Source organism: Penicillium roqueforti (assembly GCF_015533775.1).
Source record: "Penicillium roqueforti strain LCP96 04111 chromosome Unknown scaffold_21, whole genome shotgun sequence".
Lineage (NCBI taxonomy): Eukaryota > Fungi > Ascomycota > Eurotiomycetes > Eurotiales > Aspergillaceae > Penicillium > Penicillium roqueforti.
The window spans coordinates 241,585-267,070 of NW_024067585.1; the positions used below are offsets into that span (position 1 = coordinate 241,585).

Sequence of the window (25,486 nt, forward strand, 5' to 3'; positions counted from 1 at the left end):
ACAGCAATAAATCCACTGTCAATAAGCAAGCCTTTTATTATGAACACAATTATGGAGTTTACCGAGTTTACCGAGTATGGAAATAGGTAAATCAAAGGGTTAGACACAAGGCAACTGCTAGACTTTCTTTAGCAAAGACAAAGAGATGAGAAAGAGATCGGTGAAAATAGATCGCTAGATCACCCTCGTTTTTGCAAACGACCAGGACAGGCTTTTGTGTGCCATATGCGAGATAGATTGCGCATGGACAGCGGAAGGCACAACGGGCACAATACTAACCCACTAGAACAGGTTCTAGCTTAAAGACCGGGGGGCGGGGGAACCTGTAATTCATGTATCAGCATTCAGAACTAGCATAGTTGACATTCGAGCAACGTACCGCGCTGTAGCTGCCACCTGCACCAGGCGGAGGCGGCGGGGATCCCGAGCCAGGAGGTGGGGCAGGGGTCTCGCTGGCCGGAGCAGTAGGCGGAGCACTGCCATCTGCCTGCTGCTGCTGTTGGGCGGCGGCCATCTGCTGATAGTACTGGCAGTAAGCGACGTAGTTCTGGTATCCACCGTAGGGAGCATATGGGTCAGTGGTGCCGTAGTACTGGGCGTACTGAGCACTGTAGTCAGCGGCAGTGGGGGTGGCAGCAGCGCTCGGGGAAGCAGCAGCAGCAGCCTGGCCTGCAGGGCTAGCAGAGGGATTATTATGCTGCTGGCGATTGTTGTAGCCACCGCCGTAGCCACCACCACCACCACCTTGGTAGCGATCACCACGATCACCACGATCACCACCGCGGTATCCACCGTAGTTGTGCTGGGGTGGGTTCTCCTTGAAACGTTGGTACTGTTCCTTTACATTGGTTAGGAGATCCTCGCACAGCTCCTTTGCCTGCTGGACATCGTTGGCATCAGGACCACTTGAAAGACTGTTAGTAGGAGCTCATAATATAAGTGAGCGAGGCAGAAACAAGCGGGAAATAAAGTCAGTAAGAGAATAATGACAACTCACGCCACATGGAGGAACATCGGTTCGTCGCTTTCACGGCCAGTGCTGGATTCGATGAAGCCAGAGCCACGACCCTTGATCTGGACACGGCAACGAGTCTGCTGTTGGATGTGCTTCACATAAGCACCGCCCTGTCCAACGACCTGAGCGCGCAAGTTGAAACCGGGAATTGGCTCAAGATCGATGAGAATGCGCTCATCCGGCCATTTGCGCTGCGTCAAATTAGCCAAATCATTATATTAACGAAGTCGAAAGGAACAGTCCCATACACGGCCATACTCATCCCGCTCAACCTGCTGCTCGGGCTCCCGGCGGCGGAAACGTCGCTCGTCAACCAGGTTCGGAAGTTCCTTTTGCATCAGGTCATTAATCATAGTGACTGCTTTCTCCAGACCTTCCTTGTTGGTGCTGGTCACATGTAGGTAAAGGGGAGGGCTCTAGAACGGAGTAATCAGCACTTGATCTCGCGAATCTTAGGAAGACATTCCTTACTGCTGCAGTCGCCATGTTCTTGTCAGGGTAATAGTTTCCTCGGGTTGTCACATCTTGAGGGAGAGAAAAAGTGAGTGAGACCTTCTTTGCCTAAAGTTCAAAATATAAAGGAAGTCGTACCGGCGCCGGTTTCATCTTGAATCTATAAGTCACGCAGCGGAGGTTAGCAGATGCAATAGAGGGTGAATTGGAAGCTATGAAGGGTAAGCTTCATCCAGTCCGAAAGAAGAAAGCAGAACGATGAGAAAGCAATGTTCGGAGTACCCCAATCTTCTAGGCGGAACATGACTGGAATATCAGCAAGTGACAAAGGGGATAATTACCATCTTCTGAGTAGACCCCTTCGTCAGGGTGTAGCGATTGCGCAGGTCATTGATCTCAATGTCCTTGATGTAGTCTCCATCTGCGACATAGATTTCGGCATTCAACTTCGCTGCGCCTTCGGCGGAGGGTGACTGGGAATTCTCTGTCGCGTTGTCGGCCTGTTCGACGATGTTAGGAGGTGGGTAGAACGAATCGAAGTGGGTGTATATTCACAGAACGAATTGGAGGGACATCAACGTGTTGAATGGCCTTTTTCGCCTGAAGCTGCGCATTAATCTTGGCTGCTGCTGCCGCTATAGAGACCACAATAATTAGCCAAATGATCTCATTTATAACAATATATGAACCTAGATGTAACGAACCTGCGGCTGCAGCCGGATCCACGACAGGTGGCTTTGCTGGAGTATCTGCGCCAGGGCTGCGACTCAGAGTCCGACTCAGCGGGCGACTCAGCGGGCTACGAGTGCGGGCCGACTCCGACTGTCTGTTGGACGGAGATCGAGAGCGTTGATCAAAACGGGATCGCCGGGGCTCAGGCTCGGTTTGATCGAAGCGAGAACGCTTGACTCGATGTTCATCGTCCGCCATGACGAAAGTTGGGGTAAGGTGAAAAGGAAGAGGAAGTCGGGGGAAAGAAGCTCAAAGGTGCGCGAAGGAGTTTGGGAGGCGAAAGCCAAGCCACCAACAAACAAGGCCACCAAGACAAAATTAAGGAAGTTTTGAGTAGCTGATAAGCTCAGAATACTCAGAAGAGCTAATAATATTATATATTCTTCATTTCCAAGGACTGTTGGTGTTTTCTAGCGAGGCATGTTGAAGATTGAAGGTCACGTGGTGGGAATCACGTGGTTTTAATCACGTGGTTTTATAACCGGCAGATGTACTACACCGCTTTAAGTCTAGCTTACTATGAGTCAGCGGGCGGTCGCCGAGATCGGCCGATTCAAAAGAATATACCCCGGGCGGATCTGGAGTGAATCATCGCACAACTCATTCACATTACTTGAACTCCTCATGGCTTTCAGGCGTCCTTTGACGCTGTCCCTAGGGTCAGCGTCGCTGCAGTCATCTGCTACAGCTGCTGCCCGATCCCGCGTTGCTGCGCTTCCTCGATTCACCTCTATTCGTGCGTCGTCAAGCTCAACTTCAGCTCTTGCCTACAAGGCATTGCACCGTCGGTCACCTCTGCCTTTGCCGGTCTCCGATGCCTCCCCTCAATGGGATGCTCCGACCGCTGTCTCCTCTATTCTCTATGAGACTCCCATGCCGCCCTCAAACCCACCTAAGCGGCACATCCTGAACTGCCTTGTGCAGAATGAGCCCGGTGTGCTGTCCCGTGTGTCTGGTATCTTGGCCGCCCGCGGCTTCAACATCGATAGTCTAGTTGTGTGCAACACCGAGGTTGAGGATCTCTCGCGCATGACTATCGTGTTGCAGGGCCAGGATGGTGTCGTCGAGCAGGCTCGCCGCCAGCTTGATGACCTCGTCCCCGTCTGGGCTGTGTTAGACTACACCGACTCCGCTCTTGTGCAGCGTGAGCTTCTCCTGGCTAAGGTCTCTATCCTTGGCCCCGAGTTCTTCGAGGAGCTGCTCCAGCACCACCGCGAGATGACCACCTCGCCAGACTCTCCGGACCACAAGCACGCCAGCCTTGACCACACCGCCCAGCAATACCACCCCCGTCACCTTCCCCCGAGTCAGGCTCTGCGTCACAAGCATGAGCACTTGGATGCCATTACCCGCCTGACTCACCAGTTCGGTGGTAAGATCCTGGATATTAGCACCAACAACTGCATTGTCGAGGTGTAAGTATATTCTCTATCCTGACTCAGGCTTTTTGATAAAAACTGACTCATTCGACCTCCTACAGCTCTGCCAAGCCTTCCCGTATCGACTCTTTCCTTAAGCTGATCGGCCCCTTCGGTATTCTCGAGTCCACCCGGACCGGTCTAATGGCCCTTCCCCGCTCTCCTTTGGGTGAGCCCAGCGAGGAGATCGAGAAGGAAGCTGCCGACGTTGTCGATGCCAGCACCCTGCCCCCTGGCTAAGCTATATCAAATTTCCACCTCAAAACATCACATACCCGAATTGGATTGGATTGGTCTCTTGGCTTTGTGTATCTTCTATTTTTCTGGAGTTGACCTAATTTCAAAATAAATGGCTCATCCATTGTATGTAAAATGACAACAAATATTGTTTCTTTCGCATTTTAATATTCCTTGCTTTTTTCCTCAACTGCAACTTGCTACTTCGACTTATTCATCAACATCGTATTCCCATCTTGCCATCCTAGACCGGAGATTACAGGTGCTCCCAATAGCCTTTCGGGTTATCATTAAGAAATCATTTGTAGCAATGTAGGTTAATGGCGTTTAATCGGGGGTTCTATATTGGTTATAGTTTCTACCTGCAGTCTATAGTGATACCATGTAGCACAAGCAAATATATATAAACGATAAACGATACACGAATCCATGTGAAAGAAGTTTCATCTAACTGCTTACAACTGATCAGATTTAGGATTGTCAGGAAGCCTTCTAGCGTGCATGTTTACAATATAATGTCTGTTCTGCAGTTCATAATGTCACCCATGTACTACATAGGCAGATAATATATAAAGCCTACTATATGCTACTTGTGGCAACGACCCAAAACATATGGTATTACACGGTTGGAGAATAATATGAAAAAAGAAAATGTGAAAGGAGAGAGGAGGGTATCCCAAATAAGAAGCAGGAGGAAGTGAAGAATAGCCCATGTCTTAGGACATATCTCAAGAAAGGATGAGACGGCGCTGGAACGAGCGCGCAAGCTCAGATAGATCAGATCTTACACTGATCGCGGCAATTTACCTGAAATTTCTTTTTTTCACTTTTTTTGCCTTTCTTCACTGGGTGTCCAGATAGGACTTGCGAGGTATTACCCGCTCAGCCAAGTCCTACCTGGACAAGAATATAGGCCTTGGTCTTTTACTTATTGGAACCATAGGAGTCCTTGGGGCTTGTATATGCTTCTATTTCTACTTTTATTCTTGGTTTTACTTGGTTTGCACCTTTTGATGTAGGCTGAGACAAAAAAACGCCGGGCATTAATTCAATCGAGCAAATTCCCTATGCATCAATCATCCAAATATTATAGGCACATGGGCATTGCCGATCCAGCAGCAATAATCACAAAACAAGACCAAGCAAGACCTTCATTATACAGGTCGCGGCAGCTTTACATCATCAACACAACACTCTCGCGGCCTAGAACCTCACTCTAGCCGAAATTCCTTTTCCATGATAGAAAATGATATCCATGTAGTTGCCAATCAGCACTCCGACCTTAGCGACAGCATCCATCTCCAACGACTGACCAAGGGCCTTGCGCAGGGCGTCATAACCAACCCCACCCATATCAAGATCAACTGGCAAGCGTGGGCTCTTGGAGATACCAGGAGGCACCGCAAAGGGATCACGGTTATTAATCCGGCCGATTGGCTCATTTTCCTCATAGAAAGCCGTTGCGTCGATTGAGGTGATTAGAACATTGCTCTCCGTTAGAGGTGAGGAAAGGGTGAATTCTGCCGTGGAGGACCAGAGATAGAACTATATTTATGAGTAAATAAGTGTTAGTAGCAAGTTTCTCCTCTCTGGATAGGGACATGGTATGAGTAGAAGGGGCATGTACCGTTGCATCTTGGATAAAATGAGGCTTGTTGTCATCATCATCGCTGCCTGGGGAACCCGGAATAGATATGCGAGGGATAGGAACAGTGATGTTGAGGACTGATAATGCTTCGCCCAGGTTTGGTAGAGATGGAATCGTGTTTCGATAGCTCTTGATGGTGATTGTTGTATTCAAGCCTGAGTGAAAAAAACCATCAGCATAATTTACCATTTTCATACCTAGAAGGACCTGACCTGATACATAGGATGAAAGCAGCGCCCGCCCTGCCTCAACGCCATCTGCTCCAGCTTCGTCCAACGGACACCAAAAGAAGTCGACGGGCACATAACTGTTGTTACCAGGCCCAACAGAGATATTATGAGCGGTGAGGTGGGCTACAACAGTGTCATTGTAGAGTACAAGAAGGTCAACGAAGGGGACTGTAGCCGAGTAATTCGTTGGATTAGTAAAGTTCGCCTGCGCAGACACCAACATCGAAAATTCAGTCGTGTCTCCTAGTTGTAATGAGACGATGCGTGGATTGAGGTGGTCAAGTGAGTTGCCGATGGAAGCTATGACATGGTCAATGGCCAAAATATTCTTGATTTGTACTAAGATCTTCTAATTCATGAGAACATACTCTTCACGGGTACCTCCCCTTCCGCAGGAATCCCTCGCAAGGCGAAGCGGCCCAAACCAGTTGAGACCTTTGTGTCTACGCTGGCAGCAACCCGGAGCACGACTGTTTCGCTACCGAACAGCATTGCTTGGATGACTTCTGCCAAAAGTTCATCATCTGTGACTTCTAATGGTGCATCCTTGATTGCAAACTCCACAAGGAGTGCAGAGGAGCCATCTTGATCATTCACCAATGTGGAGTTGGCGTCTTGCCAGTGGCTGATATTCAACACACCGAACTTCTCTTCCTTGTAGTAGACATCTGCAAGGGCACGAACTTGCGGGACTTCGATTTGGAAATTCATCTCCTCTGGCAGAGCAATAAGAACCTTCACTAGAGCAGACACTGTGGGTTGTGAGTCTGGAGAATCTGGCTCTGCGAAAGGGTTAGGAAGGGAGAAATGTGTATCGGACATCGTGAAGTTCTTCACGAGGTTGTCCAGCGCATGTCCCGTAAATGGAAGAGGCATAGTCACGCTGCGCAGTAGATTGACAATCCAAGCCGGGGTACTGAGTGATGGTGCATCAGACCCACGGATGTAGATAGTTGTTTCGAGACCTTGCATAAAGCTCGAAACTAAAAGATCCAGAGGAGAACCCTCCCGTCCTGGGCAGGTAGAGGTCAATTCATCGGGTAATCGTTGGATGAAACCATCAACGCCGACTGCGGTCATCTGGCCAGGCTGAACGTCTATCGTACTTGTCTTCGCCTCGGCAACCAGAATATAAGGATCCCCGGGTGAACAGTTCGGCACAAGAATATCAAATCCGAGGGCAGGAACAGTGAGAGCGACAGGAGAATCAATCGAAGATGAAAGTAAGACATCCACTGCCATGCCACCACTGCTTGCATCACGCGCATTCAGCTTGAGAATATTGATCCTTGGCAGAACAGGGAAATCATGTTCTGGGAAGGGTCAGCTTATATTGTCCAGTAGTAAAAAGAAAAACAAATACACTATACCTTCAATGATGATATTGTGTGTTAGGACTTGAGTTCCCAAAGCGAACAAGCCTGACTTGAGATGCATTGTCGCCTTGCCCTTAACACTAAGGCGGCCCAATCTTCCCTCAATCCAATCAAGAGCTATCGCGTGGATTCCTCGAATGTCACCCGCCTCTAGATCGGTGAGGAAGTCAACATTGGTATGACGGCCGTTGCGGATGTCCACTTTGATGGAGGGCAATGCTGCGTTTCCAACAAGCACATTCCCATATTCTGGGAGATAAACTTCGACATTTGATGGACCCGTCTCAACTTCCCTGGCTATCCATGTCGCCAGTCGACCAATGCCTCGAACCGACTTATTCTTCACGCGGCCCGAGTCCATCATAAAGTCGCCCTGAATCCGGGCTCGAACGCCGTCAGATGTTGTAGAATCGATTGATACTGCGGTCGGTTTGAAGACAGCGGCTTCTTGCGCATATTCTTTGACGGCTGCGGGAGCAGCAAAGGCAAATACCAGTATCGTCAAAACACTGATTGTTAGAATAGAGAGAGAGATGACCGTCGGCCATGGTACACGGCCCCGCTTCTTGACGGCGCCACCCTCGGGCGGGTTCTGTGATGCGAATGACGGGGATCGCAGCGATCCTTGTTCGGTCCCGTATACCAATTCATCAGCATCACGGCGGTGCAATAGAGGTGTTGATTCTGATGATAATTCATATGATGGCCTAGGCTCGTCGACGGATGTTCGCTCCGAAGGCCGTGTAATAGGGCTGGACTGCTCCTCCAACAGACGTGGGTTCGAATCTGCCATGGTGGCCTCGTCTGAATGAGATGGTGATATTTGCGAAATATGGGATGACTCTGTTGATAATTGATATGATGGCCTGGGCTGATCGTCGGAGCCCAACTGCTTAGCTGGCAGAGGCCGGTTTGCCTCGTCAGCCATCGTGGCCCTAAACGTATAGATAAATCACAATGAATTGTAGTATCCGGAGCCAATATCAGCTATATGAAATGGATGAATCCAGAACCACGTAACAGAAAGAAGAGAGAGGCAAGATATAACCTTGGAAGAGGCCCTCGATGACGATAAGCCGATGATAACGGAACCTTGGGATGCCCAGGTGTGGAGAGCTGACACCTTGACACCTGACATATCGGGCCGCAAGGCATCAATCCCCTCGCACATCCACTCTCTATTAATTTATTGAGTCATGGTTCTTCACTTTTAGGGCTCCCCCGTTCCTATTCCCTTCCCACGTTCCAACTCCTCATCAATAACGCCCAGCTCATCATGGCTAGTGGTCTCACAGCTGCCGCCCGTTATGGTGCCCAAAGTGTAAACCAATTGGCCGGCTCCACCTCATCTTTGCGTCGAACACTCCAGGCTAATGGAATCCGACGATTTGCCCACCAGACACCGACTTTACCTCCCACCTCTCCTTTCGCCCCTCGTCATCTTCTCTCCATTGCAGACCTGACCCCTACGGAATTCGCGACCCTGGTCCGCAATGCTGCGTCGCACAAGCGTGCTATCAAGTCCGGGGCCATTCCCGAAAGCCTATTGGGATCTCTCTCCGGCAAGACCGTGGCCATGATGTTCAACAAGCGCAGTACTCGCACTCGTGTATCCACCGAAGCCGCCGCCGTCCAGATGGGTGGCCACCCCATGTTCCTCGGAAAGGATGACATCCAGCTTGGTGTCAACGAGTCGCTATACGATACCTCCGTTGTGATTTCCTCCATGGTCTCGTGCATTGTCGCACGTGTCGCCAAGCACGAGGACGTCGCAGGTCTGGCACAACACTCCACCGTACCTGTGATTAATGCACTTTGCGACTCCTTCCACCCTCTCCAGATCATCGCCGACTTCTTGACCATCCACGAGAACTTCCCGGCCCACGCGCACAAGCTCTCCGGCCTGGGCCTGGAGGGTCTTAAGATCGCTTGGGTTGGTGATGCGAACAACGTTCTGTTCGATCTGGCCATTGGTGCTACTAAGATGGGTGTGGACGTGGCTGTTGCTACTCCTAAGGGCTACGAGATCCCTGCGCATATGATTGACATCATCCAACGCGCTGGTGAGGGAGTTGACAAGGCTGGCAAGCTCACCCAGACCAATGTCCCCGAGGAAGCCGTCAAGAACGCCGACATCCTGGTTACGGATACCTGGGTCTCCATGGGCCAGGAGGAGGAGTCTAAGAAGCGCATGAGGGCCTTTGAGGGCTTCCAGATCACTGCTGATTTGGCTAAGCGCGGTGGCGCTAAGGAGGGCTGGAAGTTCATGCACTGCCTACCCCGTCACCCCGAGGAAGTGGATGATGAGGTCTTCTACGGCCCGCGCTCTCTGGTCTTCCCTGAAGCCGAAAATCGGCTGTGGGCGGCTATTGCCGCCTTGGAAGGCTTTGTTGTAAACAAGGGAAAAATTGTGGAGTAAAAGCCGGTTAATTATGGAGTCCATTCAAACATGCCGAGAAGCTTTACCCGGCCAATGACAGACATGATGATTTGATATAGCGGAGTTGCCGATGCCGAGGGTTCTCTGTTGCCGCCGAGCCAATCAAAAGATGATCCGACGGCCTGGGGATTTCGGATATGGCTCCTCCAAAATAGCGGGGGCTTCCGATTCTGAGACCTGACTCTATTCTGTTCTTCGCAGATCATCCGGAATTGACTATTGTATAATATCCTACGGAGTACTTTGCTACTAGTTGCCAGCGATCTGAAATTTACAGGGCTATATCAAGACATTCCACCTCGGGGGTTGATTCATAGTACTGAATCCGGCATCACTGTAAGTGATATAAAGCAGAATACCAACGGTTGAAAGCCCCCAAAGCTGTATATTTCCAAACCGATTCTTGAGATTTGGTAAATACCCCTGGAGGGTATGGACTCCACATGGAACTCGGGAGACCTGAAGTGGAATCTCGGAATCGTTGCTCACCCCACATTTACTCCACGCTCCGAAGAGCATCTCCAAGACGTTTGATCGGGTAATGCTTCGCAGGGGAAGACACATTAAGCTTGCTTAAGAACCTGAGTATCGCTTATCATTCATTCCTCGAATAATACCTCTGTTTTCAGTACCCCCAAATTTCTTCCACATCTCATTATCAACATCTCCCCCACATCACAATGGGCTTCGAAGACAAGCGAGTCGCAATCGTCGGCGGCGGCCTAGGGGGCATGTCCTTTCTCAATGCCGCACTGTACAGCGGTCTGAAGAACGTGCAGCTATACGAGCAAGCTGCACAGTTCGGTGAGGTCGGTGCCGGCGTAAATATTACCTCGAACGCAAACCGCGTTCTGGATGCCTTCGGTCTGCAAGAGAGTATGATGCGGAAGTCCTCCCGCAAGCTGCCTAGCTACATGGAATACCACAACTACAAGACTGGGGAGTACATAGGTCACATTGCTGAATTCTCGCAGCCCCACGCGCGCCTGCTACACCGCGCCCACCTACTGGACTCGCTGAAGGAGCGCGTGCCCGAGTCCAGCCTGAATCTGGGTAAGCACCTGGTATCCGTCGACCGCAACACTGCCGCCGGTGCTGCACCGTATACCCTTCGTTTCCAGGATGACAGCACCGCCGAGGCTGATATTGTCATCGGCTGTGATGGTATCAAGTCTAATGTGCGCCGGGATATGGGCCTAGGAGACGACCCCAACTACTCTGGCCAGGTGGTCTATCGTGGATTCGTCGACTACAAGGACCTACCCACTGAGACGGCACAGCTACTGCGCAAGACTATTAACTTCCGTGGACCCAAGCGCCATGTCCTGATCTTGCCTATTGGTAACCAGGAGACGGGGACCGACCGTGCTGCCATCATCGGGTTTATGTCCGAGCCGCTTGATGCATGGGATTCTGAGAGCTGGATGTCCCGCTCGGATATTGATAGTCTCCAGGAGCATGTCCGTGACTGGTGCCCAGAGGTGCAGCACATCATCGCTGGTCTGCGCAAGAGCTCCGAGGACGGCAAGATGCTCAAACAGGCGCTGTACGTGCGTGACCCGATCGAAAAATGGTATGAGATGAAGAGTGGGCAGAAAGATGCTGGTATTATCCTGCTTGGTGACTCGGCGCACTCGACCCTTCCTCATCAAGGTACGTTGCATCCTATCTGTGTCTAGTCTTATTGCGGGGCATGTATTAATAGTACTCGATAGGTCAAGGAACATGCATGGCAATCGAATCCGGCATTGCCCTTGCAACAATTCTCAGACACTGGAAGACAGACGACCTAGAGACTGCATTCAAGTTCTACCAGGACCTGCGCAAGCCCCGGACAGACCGGGTCACAAAGACAAGCTACGAAGCCGGCAAGTTGGCTAGCTCAGACTCCCCCGACCAGATGTCCAACAACTTCAACCCGGATGCATTGACGGAGCGCATGAAGTGGATTATGGAGTACAATGTTCTAGAAGACTTGAAGATCAAGGGTCAGGGATATTTGGACTTGCAGGATTCGCGCCTGTAGGCGGTACTGATATATGTCGACATACTCCTGTGTATGCTTTTTTTATTTTGTAGAAACAAATAAACCTCTCTGAATTTTCCTACTTCTGTTCGATTGCACCAAATGAGCATTCATCATGCCACAGTTGTTAATCGTATGATTTGACTACACAACTCGCAATGTTGGACGATTTCTATAGATCCGTCATACATCGGTCATTCCATCTCACTCGGCTTATTTACATTCAACACCATTCCAATAATATATCTCAAGATCCTATCTCTTGATAACATTTCTATCCTCGGGCATAATAACTTCAAGACAATTGCCGGGGCCGACCATCTTCACATGTCAGCCGCACGTGCAGCAACTCCGCATCTCCATCGTCTCGACCTCTTCACATCTGATTCTGATTGTGCTTGAGCTTTCGACTGGAAAACCCATGATGGAGGTAAATACTATATTCTGACCTGCACAAAATTTGAAGTGGATATCTAACGGGGCATATATAGTTCACCACTAACTCGGGAGGCTTCCAGTCCCGTCGATCATACCCATCCCTCCGCCATATCTCTATAGCACCCTTAACCCCACGATTCCCTATTGATGACGACACAGACCTAACAGACTACTTCAACCACTCCGACCATGAAACTCCAGCCAGCGGCAGCCGCACACCCCCAGCATCATCCTATATATCTAGCGTCTCAGTCCCAAGCACGCCACCGATCCTCTCCCACTCACGCAGCAACTCGCGAAACCGTCACACGCGCAGCAAAAGCTCCACAGGGAGAGTAGCCTTAAGCGACACGAACCTACACAGTCGGGACCTAGGCTACGCCCTCCACCACATTCCAAACACGCACAAAAAACAGCCCAGCATCTCATACTCGCAAGGACGACGTCCCCTCCCAGACAACACGCCGAACCCCAAATCCGACGCAGAATGGATACTGCGCGCCGGCATTGCCCTGGCCTCCTCGACCCGCGAGGAAAAAGGCCAAAGCTGGCTCTCCAAGCGCGAGTCCTCTACAAGCCTCGTCCCAGACACGGCCTTGGACGAAATACTCACTAAACGCCACCACCACCGCACCAAATCAGGCGCCTCGTCACACATTTCACGCTCCGGCGCCTCAACCCCAGGCGGAGCCGGTGCTTTCTCCCGGCGTACCTCCCGCTCCCGCGCCGGCAGCAGACCCGGCAGCAACAGAGTCCATCTAACCATGACCACCATCCCGGCTACCTCCCCGACCACAGCAGAGAAGGAAGTGTCCTTCAGCTCGGGCACGAATACCGGCACGGCGAGCCCCGAAGCGCGCGGCCGTATGCCTGCCCTAGTTCCTGACTTCGTGGACGCGCGAATCCGTGCGGAGATGGCATCGCTACGGCACTGCGAGCGGTCATACCCGGACGAAGACTCTGTGTACTGGGATGGGGCGGGCTCCGAATTCGACTCGGCTTTGTCAGAGTACTCGTTCGACTCCGACGAGATGCCGGATGACTTCGATGAGGCGGATCTGCAGCGGCTGACGCGCGAGCGCGGGTTCGGGCTCGGCACTTGGATTGACCGGTTGGTCGAGTGGACGCTTTTCGGGGTTGATGAGTGGCCTGCGGCTGGTCCGGCTGTGGAGGCTGCTTCGCGCATTGGTTCGGCGGATACTACTACTACTGTTACATTCGAGGAGCCTGTTTTGATGGCTGGGCGGGATGATGATACGATTTCGCTTTGTTCGGTTCGGGATGCGGATTTATCGGATGATGGGGAGGGTTCTATTGGCAGTGCTGCTTCTATTGAGAAGCCTGGGAGTCAGGGGGGGTGGGAGGATGCTGCGTGGTTGATTCGTTTGATGAAGAGGGCTTTGGTATAAAATGTGAATTGCATTGAGCGATGTTCTTGATTGGGATGGTTGTCTATCCATAATGTTTCGTTTTGTTTAGCTTGCTCTTTGTAATTGGTTATTAGCTTTGTTGTTCAGAATATCTATGAAGCTGGCTACACATGACCAAGCAAAAGCCCTAAGATACTAGAGAAATGTCCCGGTTTTACATCTTTCTACTGATGAACAAAGGCTCCGAGAAAATTGATAGGATTCCAATGAACAAGCTAGCGTGAATAAAGGCCACTAACCAACAACATATTTAGAATCCTGCGCGAACAACAGGACCAGAATGTAAGTTGCAGAATGAGTTGGATGGCGAGTGGCCCTTTTCTAATGTATAGAATAGGTTCAAATCTCCGCCGACTTTTCCAAAGCTTAAAAGCGCAAGAATTGGAGTTAATGGCCCAAGACAGAAGTTGCCGCTCTGACACGCATCATTGGAATATGCGATGGACATAATGGCACAAGCAATAGAGATTGAGTCAAAGCCCCAAAAGTGAAACAGACAAAGACAACCCACAACAGCGAAGGAGAAGCAAAAGACAAACAATGAGACATGAATGAAATGAAAAAAAGAGAAATGTATGCGACACCAGGGCGCCAGTACAGATAGAAAGAGAGTAACAGAGTTGGAATGAGTACACAGGTGGAATAATTCGAGAATCCGACAGAAAGGAAAGGGGGAAGGAAGGGTCTTGCGTATACATAGGAATACGACAAGTTGGCAAAGTAAGCAAGAAAGAAATATACCGAGGCCCAGTTCGTTCATTAAAAGATTTGAGAACAAACAAGCTACCACAGCATTCATCTTCCAAAGTCCCAGCCGAAAAAGAAGAACAAAGAAAATGCTGTTAGGTTATCCGCCTTGAGTACTATAACGCCATCGGACCAGGAGTCTAGGGTCATGCAGCAGGTATCGTGATCGTGACATACGTCGAAAATTGCGCGGTCAAAGGGGTATGGACCGTCGGTCAAGCTCAAATGAGAGCCGGCATGAATGGGGGGACGTGAGGCCGACACGTAAGAGCGGTGTAAATGTAATGGTGGTCTTTCGTAAGGAAATCGGAGTGGTGTGATTCATCACCAAGGTCCGACCTTGACTGGTGTTCCCAGCCCGTAAGTACCGGAAAAGAGCTGATCCCGTATAGAGCCCATATCGCCGTTGGTTCCGTGGGATGGTGTGTCAGGTCCATTCATCCATCCCAAGCTGAGACCGAGTTCGTTGACAGCTCCCTGTAGCTTTCCTCCAGAGGTTTGGTTGTGCTTGGCCAACTTTTGATCCCAACCTCCATATTGCAATTGGATGCCACCACCTCTTTTTGCCGCTTCCCGGATGACCAAAATCCATGCCTTGCACATCTCGTCATAAGCTGAGTCTCGTTCAATGTTGTTCTGTGGCGTGCTCCAGCGAGGCAAGGCATGAATGATGTCAGTTGCCCCATCTAGGTAGCTCAGGGATGTGGATGCTTGTGATTCGTTTGGGGGAAGGAAGTTAGGTGTGAAGTCACTCAAGGCGTCAAGAAGGTTGGTGAGCGGCTGTCGGACTCGATTGTATGCGTAGTCCGATTCGGTGTTGCCACCCAACGGGAATGACGACTGGAGGGCGGCCTGATAGTTCCGAAGGACTTGGAGAGTTGAGGATACATTCGGACGTGGGGATGTGTGCACAACCTCATCGACGAGTTGAGGGTGACGCTCGCACATGGTCCGTACAACAGTCCGCAAGGCATCTGTATCGAGGGTCTCTAGCAGACGGGGCAGAGATAGAGGTCGGCCTGAAACGTTCGGTCGGGAACGTTTGATGTTACGGTAGCTGTGAGGTAGTTGTCGAGGAGTGGCGGCGGGAGAGTTTGTAGGCGAAGCAGACATGCGTCCATCATGATCATTGTCGTCGTCGGCTTTCCGTTTACGACTGGCATACGACGAAGAGGGTGTAGACACTGGCCGTTCTGTCAGTACACGAATGCATCAAAGAAGAACCACCTCTAAACCGGACAGAGAAAACAAATCATTCCAAGGGGAAGGGATATCTTACTCATACGGGAAGGAGAGAATCGGGAGTTCTCGTAGAAGTGAGGAGGAACAGGAGGTGTGGCCACCAAGCTGTTCATGGTGACAGCCAGATGGCAAAGAATAAATAAGACGGTCCAAAGGACTCGGATATCCAAAGGAGTGAAAAAGAAACAGCAATAGGCAACCTTGAAGAAGAAGAGGATATGTAATGGGTTTTGAGGTGGGGAGAGAAGGGCAGAGAAAGGTAGCGGTGGAGAAAAAGTAGGCCGTTGCAGGTGGCAACGCACTCCCTTTGCGCAGCTTTTGGAGATCTGTGCCCTTGAAAGAGATTTGACGTGGACTGGAGAAGGGCTTCGTATATTTTTGAATGATTCTTATAAGAAACTAAATGTCTTATATCGTTCTCTTTGCTGTCATCGGATGTCCACTGTTTTCGGGTGCTATACGAATACCCGCATCATCTACATCTACGTTATACGTAATAGAAAAAGACTAAAAAGAAAATTGTGGGTAATCCTATTCTTTGGACTCCAGCGGTCATAAAAGGGATATCGTTTCTACAAGTACAGGGACTGGGCAGCAACAATGTCACGGCGGACCTTGCCCAGGGCCTCCTCGAACTTGCTCTCCAGGTCCTCGCTGCCCATCACCTTGGCAGCTTGCGCCATCTGCCGTAAACACTCTTCCAATCGACGGAAGACACGGATCAAGCTACCCTCATAAACATCGGTCATTTTACTAGGATAGTTAGTATACTGCTAAAATAATTGAAAGAGGGGGATGCTTACCAGATATCTGCGAAAGACTTGCCCTGAGTCCACTCGTAGACCACCTCCATCAGCTCCCAGTGGAAGCTCTGAACGTACTCATCCTCGTTCACGGCCATCTTAGACTCCTGCGACACCTTGGCAATGATGCGGGCCTGTGATTGGATCTCCTTCAGTGGCTTCGCCAACTCATCGTTGTTCATAGTAGGGGCGTCCTTGACCTTTTCTTCGAACACGAAACAACTCATGACGGAAGCGACTTGCTCAGCAGTCAAGTTGTTAAAGAAACCATTGAACAGCAACTCGCTCAGCATCAGTTCGTCACCTGTACTAATCTCACATGCAACACGAGCCTTTAACTGCACGACTTCGGCTTCGTTGATAAATCCAAAACGACGGAGCACACGCTTGCGATTCTTCAGCTCATCAAGCTGCAAAACCGACATGGCCTCTGTAATTTCCTTCTTTATCGCCTTCATCTTTGCAGTCAGTTCCACCTTTGCGGCATATTGCTCGTATAATTCAGTCAACCGAGGCGAATTGTGCAAAGGATTACTCAGAAGGCGAGACTCAAGAACCTCGATTTTCTGTCATATGGTTAGCAACGTGAATCATGTCTTAGAGCAACAAAATCCCCTCTTACCCGCAGTAGCTTCTTGAAGCTTTCATCCTTGATCTGCATATTCTCAATCGGATCAAGCAGCGGAATACCATCTGGGAACCGCCTCTTAACTTCATCAATAGATTTCATAACATCATTCCGAGAGCCAGGCGACGTGATATCATTGGGAAGCATGACGCGAATGTGAGAAATTTCCTTGATGCAGCTCAGCACAATTGGCACTACCTCACTGCGAGAGGGTTCCCCTTCCTTTGGAGGGTGAACACCCGCCGGAAGATCTTGGAAAGACTTGGTCCCAATGGATGACCCTTCCGTTATTCTCACCAAGACATCAACGATGTAAGATTGGTGAGGACTCAATTTCTCGCTGTCATTGTTCGCTTGCTTCCGCTTCTTCTGGTTGATCACCACGCCCCAGCCGAAATCAGCATCCTTGTACTTTACATGGATCAATCGTCCAGGGTGAATGAAATTCAAAGAATAATTGGGGTGGGTAATGACATGCTGAACATCGTCGGCAAATGCATCCAGTTGTTTCCGTAGGTCGTAGTATTCGCGGATGGTCCCCTCGTCTGAGATGATCATATTGGCGCGCTTCTCCTCGAGACTATGAAGCTCCTTCTCCATACCTGAAACACTTCCAGTATTCTGGAACTGCTTGAAGCATCGTTCAAGCATGTATTCGGGCGAGATACCCTCCACACGCATCAAATTGAGAATCATGTTGTAGCCAAGATGGAATGCGGAATTGAGTCGATCCTGTTCACCACGCACGATCTCCTTGGCGACTGCTGGGTCCATCTCCTCTCCGACCATCATGATCACAATACCTCGGTCATCGAGACCTCGACGACCAGCCCGACCAGACATCTGAATGAATTCAGATGGGGTAACCCAGCGTTGGCTAGTTCCGTCGAATTTGCGGACACTGGTGAAGACTACAGTCTTTGCAGGCATGTTGAGACCAATGGAGAAAGTCTCGGTTGCAAACAGGACTTTGATGAGACCCTCCTGGAACAGAATCTCAATGGTTTCCTTAAGAATTGGCAGCAATCCTGAGTGATGGACACCAATACCCTGTTGCAAAAGTGGAAGGATATTTTGGATCTGTGGCAATTGACGATCCTCTGGAGACAACATCTCGATGGCGCTTTCGAAGACTTTGGACACCATATTTTTTTCGGAATCATCGTTGAAAGTTAGTTTGCTCATCTGTAAAGCACCTGCTTCACACTCCCGCTTGCTGAAGCTGAAGACAATGACGGGGTTGTAGTTCTTGAGCATGATCATCCTGACGATCTTGAAGATATCAGATGGGCCCTTGTTTCCACCCTTGTTGATTTGCTTATCCTTGCCCCTGCCCTTGCGTTTGGCTAAAGCGTCAGCCGGGTCATCTCCTTTCTTGTCCGAAATCGCGCTCATTGCTTTCTGGAAATTCTCCTCGCGGAAAACTCCCTTTTCATCCACGATGAGATGGATACCCTCTCCACCAGCGGGGAAGAAGTAATTCTGGAGTGGAGTCGGACGATAGTTGGTGTACACAACGTGACAGGGCTGGTTATGCATCTTCACGATCCATTCGGCAAATTGCATGGCATTCGGGATGGTGGCGGACAGGAAAACATAGCGGACTTTATCGGGTAACAAAATGATAGTCTCTTCCCAAACAACACCACGATTCAGGTCTCGCATGTAGTGAATTTCATCAAAAATTACCCACTGAACTTCACGCATAATCTCAGAACCACGGTACAACATGGAGCGAAGAATCTCTGTGGTCATAACAAGACATGTGGCAGTGGGGTTGATGGTCACATCACCGGTCATCAGACCGACATCGCCGAACTCCGCAGCGAATTCACGGTACTTCTGATTGCTGAGCGCCTTGATGGGACTGGTGTAGATAACTCGCTGGTTTTGTTTCAAACTTTGCGCAATCGCATATTCTGCCACCACGGTCTTTCCAGCACTGGTATGAGCTGATACCAGCACACTCTCCTCCCGCTGGATTGAAGAAACTGCGACCTGCTGGAAAGGATCGAGTGTGAAGGGCCATGTCTTTGCGGGGTTCGCCGGAGGCTTATGCTGAGAAATAGGCACATAAGGGTAGTTTGGCGGGATTGCGACTTGATGGCGCACTTGATGAGACACCACAAGAGAAGAAGTGCCTGCAGCACCTGAAAGTCCTGCAGAGGCTGTGATTTCGCGCTCTTGCTCGGTTTCGAAAGAATCGGCGACGATTGGCTCGGGTTCCTGATCCAATCGAGGTCGCTTCGTCTCAGGTTGCTCTAGTTCGGACGGGGTCGCAGGGGGCTCGGCTTCTGCTGAGTCAATTTCCGCAGCAGGTGCATCGGACATCGCAACATCCTCTTTCTGTTCAGGCTCGGCATCTGCAGTTTTCTTCACAGCTCCATTCACCTGTCTTTTTTTGTTCTTATCCTTCTTCAAGCGCTTGGGGGCATCCTCTGACGGTTTTACCGCCTGAGGTTGGTCCTCAAAGACATCAAAGAGCTCATCCATCTCCAGCGGTTGGGATTGGTGAATCAACCACAGGAGGAGAATGAGCGGCGTAGGTAACCGGCCTGGACTTTTTCTGGTTGAGAAATTTAAAAGTTCCATCCATATGGGGCAAGCGGTGGGGGCGATCCCGAGCAGAAGACGCTAAACCCGATTGAATGAAGTCAAATCACGTGATTAGCGATCATCCCATTCCGCACCTCGAGATGTTCCCTTCGGCTTCGTCCGTACCTTTCCGATCGTCTACCCTCTCCTCTCTGTAACTCAAGGTTAGTACCCCCCACCGGAAATACAACCATTCCTCTCGCCGACGCTTGAATTTCAGATGTACTCCTCCGCTATCCGGGCCAGAATGGCCACCTCCTTCGCTGCCCGTCGTGGCTTCTCCACCACTCGCACCCAGCTTGCTAGCCCCTACCACTACGCCGAGGGTCCTCGCTCCAACATCCCCTTCAACCCGCTCACCAAGTACTTCTTCTTGCGCTACTGGAGCTTCATGAGTTAGTGGTCCCCAACTTACATATGCGCAGTGCCATGACTAACTCGGACATCATCTAGTTGCCGGATTCGGTGCTCCCTTCGCCATTGCCGGTGAGCTATACCCCCTCTCTACGATTCTAAGCCTTAAGCATACTCTAACATCTCTTTCTACTAGTCTGGCAAACCTACAAGACCAAATAAATTGCCCTTTGCACTGTACTTTTCTTGCGATAGCAGTCTGGGCAACTAGGTGGTTGAAATCTTGGATCGGGGTTGAAGCAGAGGCGGATACCATGTACAAAGCTAGAGATTATTACGGAAAATTGGTTCCGCCTGTTACCGACCCCATTGTAATTGTGTAGATGTCGAAATGTGTAGCTTAAAAGGACGTTGAAATATGGATGAAGTCATTGGCTGAGCCGCTGTGGAAAACCAAAAAAATCTCTTGGTCGGCGCGATTCATATATCAGTACTCACGAACACAACCACTCGCAAACAACGTGACAGTTACTGTCAACGAAGAAGAAAGCTGGTCTCTGAAACTTAACTTTCCTCGCTATTGTTTAAATTCCATACATTTACTCCCTTGATCGCTTCATGGCGGGGTAAAAAAAGAAGCATAAAAAACTTACCCGTTCCTGGAAGATGCGCAATTTAAGAAGTATCCGTCTCGCTGAGACGGAAATTGAGAGCGAACTGCCTCTCACAGCTACAGCATGGGATACTGCTTCAGACTCGGTGGTGTGCACCTTTGGTCCGGCCGAGAACAATGCAATCATTGAGGTTAGACGAAAACGCCCCGAGATCACTTCAACAGATCCACTGTCTCCCGAGGCTTTTGAGTGTATTGCTTCCTGGGATGCTCCGTGCCCGCTGCCGGACCTGGCATGTGATCGTGTACTCGCCCTGCATTACTTTGCGGATAACCTGACAACCTGTCTGGTGTTGGAAGGAGGTGATATTATCGTTGTTCGCGAAGAGTCACTTGCCGGCGAAGACAAGATTGAAATCGTCGGCTCAGTCGATGTGGGAATCACGGCTGCAGCATGGTCACCAGATGAGGAAATGCTGGCTCTCACCACCAGAGCCCAGACGTTCTTGTATATGACCAGAGACTTTGAGAATGTGGCCGATATTACTTTCGCCCACAGTGACCTGCAATCATCACAGCATGTGTCAGTGGGATGGGGTAAAAAAGAAACTCAGTTTCAAGGAAAGAGAGCCAAAGCTCTTCGAGACCCGACTGTACCGGAAAAGATCGACCAAGGAATTTTGAGTAGTCAAGATGATGGTAGCACTACAATCAGCTGGCGAGGGGATGGGGCGTATGTTGCTGTGAACAGCATCGAAGCAGATACTCGCCGTGTGATCAGGGTGTACTCGAGAGAGGGCACTTTGGAGAGTGTGAGCGAACCTGTTGACGGTTTGGAAGGCGCATTGAGCTGGCGGCCATCTGGCAGCTTGATTGCTGGAATTCAACGACTCGAAAATCGGGTCGATGTGGTGTTCTTCGAGAAAAACGGACTCCGCCACGGCGAGTTCTCTCTTCGTCTGTCCGATGAGGAGATGAAATCATGGGCTTCTCGCATCCACCTTTCTTGGAATGTTGATTCTACTGTACTTGCTGTCAAGTTCCAGGACCGTGTACAGTTCTGGACAACGGGCAACTACCATTGGTATTTGAAGCAAGAGATCCCTATCACTGTTGATACAAATTCTTCGCTTCCATATTCTTTCGAATGGCATCAAGAGAAGACATTGCGATTGGTCGCTGGCTCCTCAGGTATGCTATCCTTGCATGAAGAACAGAGCAAGAATAAAAGCTGATCTAAACAGTCTCGATACTGGACGCGGATTATGTGTTTGATATCAACCATGGATCTACCTCCATTCCGGATGATGTTGGCGCTGTTGCAGTCATCGACGGGAGTAAGTATCCAGTCAGACCTGATTTGAAACATTACTGATTCACCTATTAGAAACTCTCAAATTGACCCCGTTGCGAATGGCTGGAGTACCGCCTCCCATGGCTCACAACGAGCTGACTTTAGAGTCCAAAGCCATTGATGTTGCATTCAGTAAATCCGGATCCCGTATTGCTGTCCTGACGAGCAACACACTCTCCGTTTATCTCTGGTCTCTGAAGAGCCGACCCGTTCCTGTTCCTATCCTCGAGTCAAGCTACCCGTTATCAGATGCCCCAGCCAGTCGACCCCGGCAGATTGCATTCTTGAATGAGAATGAGGTATATGTTCTCAAGGACAATGGACCGAACTCAAGCCATATCGAGAGGACGATGCTAGACACCCGAACCACCGAGTCTGTATATCAGGCTGTAGACTCCGAGCAACTGGCATCGATCTTCGCCGGTATTGGACACCAAGCTCTGTGGTTCTCACATGCCCGCCAACCAGCCCATCCTGTCAGCTATTCGAGTGTTGAAGAATCTTCATCGGGAAATCTTGATATTGCTTCATGGGGTGAGAGCCCCAATGTTGACAGCCATTGGGCCCGTGTTGTCTCTATCTCTGAGCATGAGGTAAGTCTATATTCGCTTTTTATTTGGAGCTTTGTGCTGATTTCGATAGCGCGTTTTGATTGCAATGACGAGAACTGGCACCTTGTATGCTAACAAGCGAGTCCTTGCGAGGAACTGCACGTCCTTCCTCGTGACCCCATCTCATCTTCTATTCACCACATCGGCACATCTTCTGAAGTTTGTTCATTTGAACCACGTTGATGGTAAGATTGATTTCTTGGACGTCTAAGTCTTCATAAGCTAACATAGGGATTGCAGAAATGGAAGTTCCCGAGGATACACCAGAAACCGATGAACGGTGCAGAAGTATTGAACGTGGCTCTCGGTTGGTTTCGGTGATACCGTCGATTTTCGCAGTCGTACTTCAAGCTCCTCGAGGGAACATTGAGACCATCTTCCCTCGCGCTCTAGTATTGGCTGGAATCCGTACCTTCATTGACCAGAAGAAATACCGGTCTGCCTTCCTTGCATGTCGCAGTCAAATGGTGGATCTAAACATTCTCCATGATTACGCTCCTGAACAATTCATGGAAAACATCACTCTGTTTATTGATCAAGTCAAGAAGATTGAGTTTATTGATGATTTCCTATCACGCCTGTCGTACGTCAATATCCAGTCTTATAAGAAACTATTTTACTAACGTTCACATAGGGAGGACGATGTGTCACAGACACTGTACAAAGACACGCTGAAAATATCCAAGAACGTATCGGCAGCTGTCGCCCAGCCGGATGGACCAGCAGTTCCCTCGGTGCCCAAAAATGGCAAAAAGGAGAGCAAAATCAACAAAATATGTGGTGCATTCCTAGCCGCTCTCCAAAACCGTGTAGATACCAATTTGCAGAATCTGATCACGGCGCATGTTTGCAAATCACCGCCTGACATGGAGGCAGGACTGGGACTTGCTGCAGGACTAAGAAGTAAGTACTCGGTTCTTTGTCCTTCTCGATAATCAAGAACTAACCATATCACAGTACAACATCCCGAGCAAGCTGAAGATGCTATTGCGCACATGTGTTTCTTAACCGATGCTCACCGGCTTTACTCTCACGCATTGGGTGTATATGATCTTGAGCTTACATTGTTGGTTGCTCAACAAGCTCAGATGGTAAGACTTTCGGATGAAGTCGTTGGCTGTGTTATTACTCAACACTAACGAATTCTCAGGATCCTCGCGAATACCTACCATTCCTTCGTAAGCTACAGCAGCTCCCAGAGACTCGAAGGAAATTTGAGATCGACAATCACCTTTCTCGCTTCGAAAAGGCTTTGGTGCATTTGTATGCTCTCAATGCTCACGATGAGATCAGCGCATATGTCGTCAAGCATGTGTTGTATAAGGAAGCCCTTGAGCTCTACAAGTACCAAGCAGAGCAACAACGGGAAATCACCGAGCTCTATGCCGATTATCTACAAAGTCAATCGAAGTACAAAGACGCAGCAATTGGTCAGTGGTTTAATCAGCGCGACAAAATGACAGCTAGCTAATTTTCAACCCCAGCGTACGAGTCTCTCGAGCTTTATGAAAGTGCTTACAAGTGCTTCAATCTGGCGCACAAATGGCGCGAGTCATTGTACTGCGCCATGATGGCATCTCTATCCGAGGAAGATCTAGCTGCTCACATCGACGGTCTGGTCACAACCCTAGTTGACGAAAACAAGGACTACGTCGCGGCAGCAACAATCTACGCCGACCATTTGCATGACATCGTGACAGCCGCACGACTTCTCTGCAGGGGATCGAAGTTCGCCGACGCAGCACGTCTCCTTACACTACACGGTAAACAGAGCATGGTTGTCGAAATCGTTGACTCTGGCCTCGCGGAAGCAATGGGCAACATGACCGACCTGCTTGCCGACTGCAGATCTCAGCTCAATGCCCAGGTCCCACGACTCAACGAACTCCGTCAGCTTCGCGCTACCGACCCGCTTGCTTTCTACGGTGGTGACCCCGCCGGTGGAGAGGCGGGCGTCGATATCCCTGACAACGTCTCGCTGGCCCCGACAGATGCATCTACGCTTGCCGGTCGCTCCATGTTCACGCGTTACACGGGTAACACCGGGAAAACAGGCAAAACTGGAATGACACGTCATACCTCGAAGACCCGCCGGCGCGAGGAACGCAAGCGTGCTCGTGGTAAGAAGGGCACCGTTTATGAAGAGGAATATCTTGTCAACAGTATTCGACGACTCATTGAACGGGTTAACTCGAGCGTAGCAGAAGCTGAGATCCTTGTCGATGCCCTGCTGCGTCGTGGCATGCGTGAGCGTGCAGCTGCTGTCGAGAAGGCATTGCAGGAAGTCTTGGCTATGTGCGCGGATTGCCGGGACGAGGTATTTGAAGTCCCTGCCCCCAATACAGCGAACGAGGACCAGGAGGATGAGGATAATGATGTCGAGCCCATCAACCCTCCTGTTTACGGAGGAGGTGCCAGTGTTTTGAGAGAAAGTATAGCCATTGTTGAGGGTGGCGGTGCCGCTCGCGTCAAGGAGATCCCTATCGTCAAAGAAATGAAGAAGTCTTCTTTGCTAGCTTGAAGCAGTTGATGAATATACTGCGTGAGCCTAGCATCTAGATTATGAAATGAAAAATAAAAATGAAAAGTTGCTTCGATTCCAATAATTCGCCCTACAATTATGTATCTTGATCTACATGTTACACTTGTATGACTTGCTAGCAACTTTCTACAAGATATCTCAAGAGTCCCTAGGCTATGTCCTGTGAGTCTACGAGACCCCCATAACACAAATAGAATACCTCTCCACAGCAGCCTATTCTCATTAGAACTGGGTCCGAACATTGCCTTTTCACGGTGGGCGATATTGAGTCTTAATATTCACTGTGAACATTCTTTCACAGCAAATTGAGCGTGGTATACTTGAAGCTATGGTCATTCTAGTTTTGCTTTTGCTTTATCAAGGTGACTGGGATATTAGACGTGAAGTATATATCTCTTGGTATGAAAATATTTTGATCTCGAGCGTCGAAGCTATCTATACACAGGTCATCAACACAAATACTCAAAAGGTTAAGTGCAAGTCTATGTTGCACAAGTGGACTATGATCATTCACATAGTAATATCCTGAAGCAATCAAGCCATACACTATATCC

The 25,486-nt window shown here is 49.8% G+C and overlaps 10 protein-coding genes across 10 annotated transcripts; 6 read left to right on the forward strand and 4 right to left on the reverse strand.

Annotated features, from left to right (window-relative positions):
- Window positions 1-299: 299 nt before the first annotated feature.
- On the reverse strand, window positions 300-2,398 carry LCP9604111_7170 (KH domain-containing protein; the record flags this gene model as incomplete). The annotated part of the gene is made up of 9 exons (XM_039075173.1): window positions 300-323; window positions 380-905; window positions 998-1,206; window positions 1,264-1,431; window positions 1,487-1,539; window positions 1,607-1,628; window positions 1,810-1,968; window positions 2,024-2,103; window positions 2,173-2,398. 9 exons carry the CDS (start codon window positions 2,396-2,398, stop codon window positions 300-302), a joined length of 1,467 nt encoding a protein of 488 aa, XP_038926868.1.
- A 426-nt stretch (window positions 2,399-2,824) lies between these two features.
- LCP9604111_7171 (acetolactate synthase regulatory subunit) lies at window positions 2,825-3,858 on the forward strand (the record flags this gene model as incomplete). The annotated part of the gene is made up of 2 exons (XM_039075174.1): window positions 2,825-3,615; window positions 3,681-3,858. 2 exons carry the CDS (start codon window positions 2,825-2,827, stop codon window positions 3,856-3,858), a joined length of 969 nt encoding a protein of 322 aa, XP_038926869.1.
- Window positions 3,859-5,058: 1,200 nt separating this feature from the next.
- LCP9604111_7172 (uncharacterized protein) lies at window positions 5,059-8,037 on the reverse strand (the record flags this gene model as incomplete). Its single annotated transcript, XM_039075175.1, has 5 exons — window positions 5,059-5,400; window positions 5,483-5,658; window positions 5,716-6,033; window positions 6,102-7,046; window positions 7,104-8,037. 5 exons carry the CDS (start codon window positions 8,035-8,037, stop codon window positions 5,059-5,061), a joined length of 2,715 nt encoding a protein of 904 aa, XP_038926870.1.
- A 348-nt stretch (window positions 8,038-8,385) lies between these two features.
- On the forward strand, window positions 8,386-9,528 carry argB (ornithine carbamoyltransferase; the record flags this gene model as incomplete). The annotated part of the gene is made up of 1 exon (XM_039075176.1): window positions 8,386-9,528. The coding sequence occupies one exon, from the start codon at window positions 8,386-8,388 to the stop codon at window positions 9,526-9,528; it is 1,143 nt and encodes a 380-aa protein (XP_038926871.1).
- A 701-nt stretch (window positions 9,529-10,229) lies between these two features.
- Window positions 10,230-11,575, forward strand: LCP9604111_7174 (uncharacterized protein; the record flags this gene model as incomplete). Its single annotated transcript, XM_039075177.1, has 2 exons — window positions 10,230-11,202; window positions 11,265-11,575. The coding sequence occupies 2 exons, from the start codon at window positions 10,230-10,232 to the stop codon at window positions 11,573-11,575; spliced, it is 1,284 nt and encodes a 427-aa protein (XP_038926872.1).
- Window positions 11,576-11,999: 424 nt separating this feature from the next.
- On the forward strand, window positions 12,000-13,422 carry LCP9604111_7175 (DUF3984 domain-containing protein; the record flags this gene model as incomplete). Its single annotated transcript, XM_039075178.1, has 2 exons — window positions 12,000-12,005; window positions 12,067-13,422. The coding sequence occupies 2 exons, from the start codon at window positions 12,000-12,002 to the stop codon at window positions 13,420-13,422; spliced, it is 1,362 nt and encodes a 453-aa protein (XP_038926873.1).
- A 1,092-nt stretch (window positions 13,423-14,514) lies between these two features.
- LCP9604111_7176 (cut8/STS1 family protein) lies at window positions 14,515-15,545 on the reverse strand (the record flags this gene model as incomplete). The annotated part of the gene is made up of 2 exons (XM_039075179.1): window positions 14,515-15,374; window positions 15,470-15,545. The coding sequence occupies 2 exons, from the start codon at window positions 15,543-15,545 to the stop codon at window positions 14,515-14,517; spliced, it is 936 nt and encodes a 311-aa protein (XP_038926874.1).
- Window positions 15,546-16,004: 459 nt separating this feature from the next.
- On the reverse strand, window positions 16,005-19,356 carry LCP9604111_7177 (ATP-dependent RNA helicase MTR4; the record flags this gene model as incomplete). Its single annotated transcript, XM_039075180.1, has 3 exons — window positions 16,005-16,185; window positions 16,236-16,801; window positions 16,858-19,356. 3 exons carry the CDS (start codon window positions 19,354-19,356, stop codon window positions 16,005-16,007), a joined length of 3,246 nt encoding a protein of 1,081 aa, XP_038926875.1.
- A 349-nt stretch (window positions 19,357-19,705) lies between these two features.
- Window positions 19,706-20,034, forward strand: LCP9604111_7178 (cytochrome c oxidase VIIc family protein; the record flags this gene model as incomplete). The annotated part of the gene is made up of 3 exons (XM_039075181.1): window positions 19,706-19,853; window positions 19,912-19,944; window positions 20,009-20,034. The coding sequence occupies 3 exons, from the start codon at window positions 19,706-19,708 to the stop codon at window positions 20,032-20,034; spliced, it is 207 nt and encodes a 68-aa protein (XP_038926876.1).
- Window positions 20,035-20,478: 444 nt separating this feature from the next.
- LCP9604111_7179 (Elongator subunit IKI3) lies at window positions 20,479-24,911 on the forward strand (the record flags this gene model as incomplete). The annotated part of the gene is made up of 9 exons (XM_039075182.1): window positions 20,479-21,616; window positions 21,670-21,762; window positions 21,813-22,372; window positions 22,422-22,575; window positions 22,631-22,973; window positions 23,025-23,293; window positions 23,348-23,481; window positions 23,541-23,820; window positions 23,875-24,911. The coding sequence occupies 9 exons, from the start codon at window positions 20,479-20,481 to the stop codon at window positions 24,909-24,911; spliced, it is 4,008 nt and encodes a 1,335-aa protein (XP_038926877.1).
- Window positions 24,912-25,486: the final 575 nt, after the last annotated feature.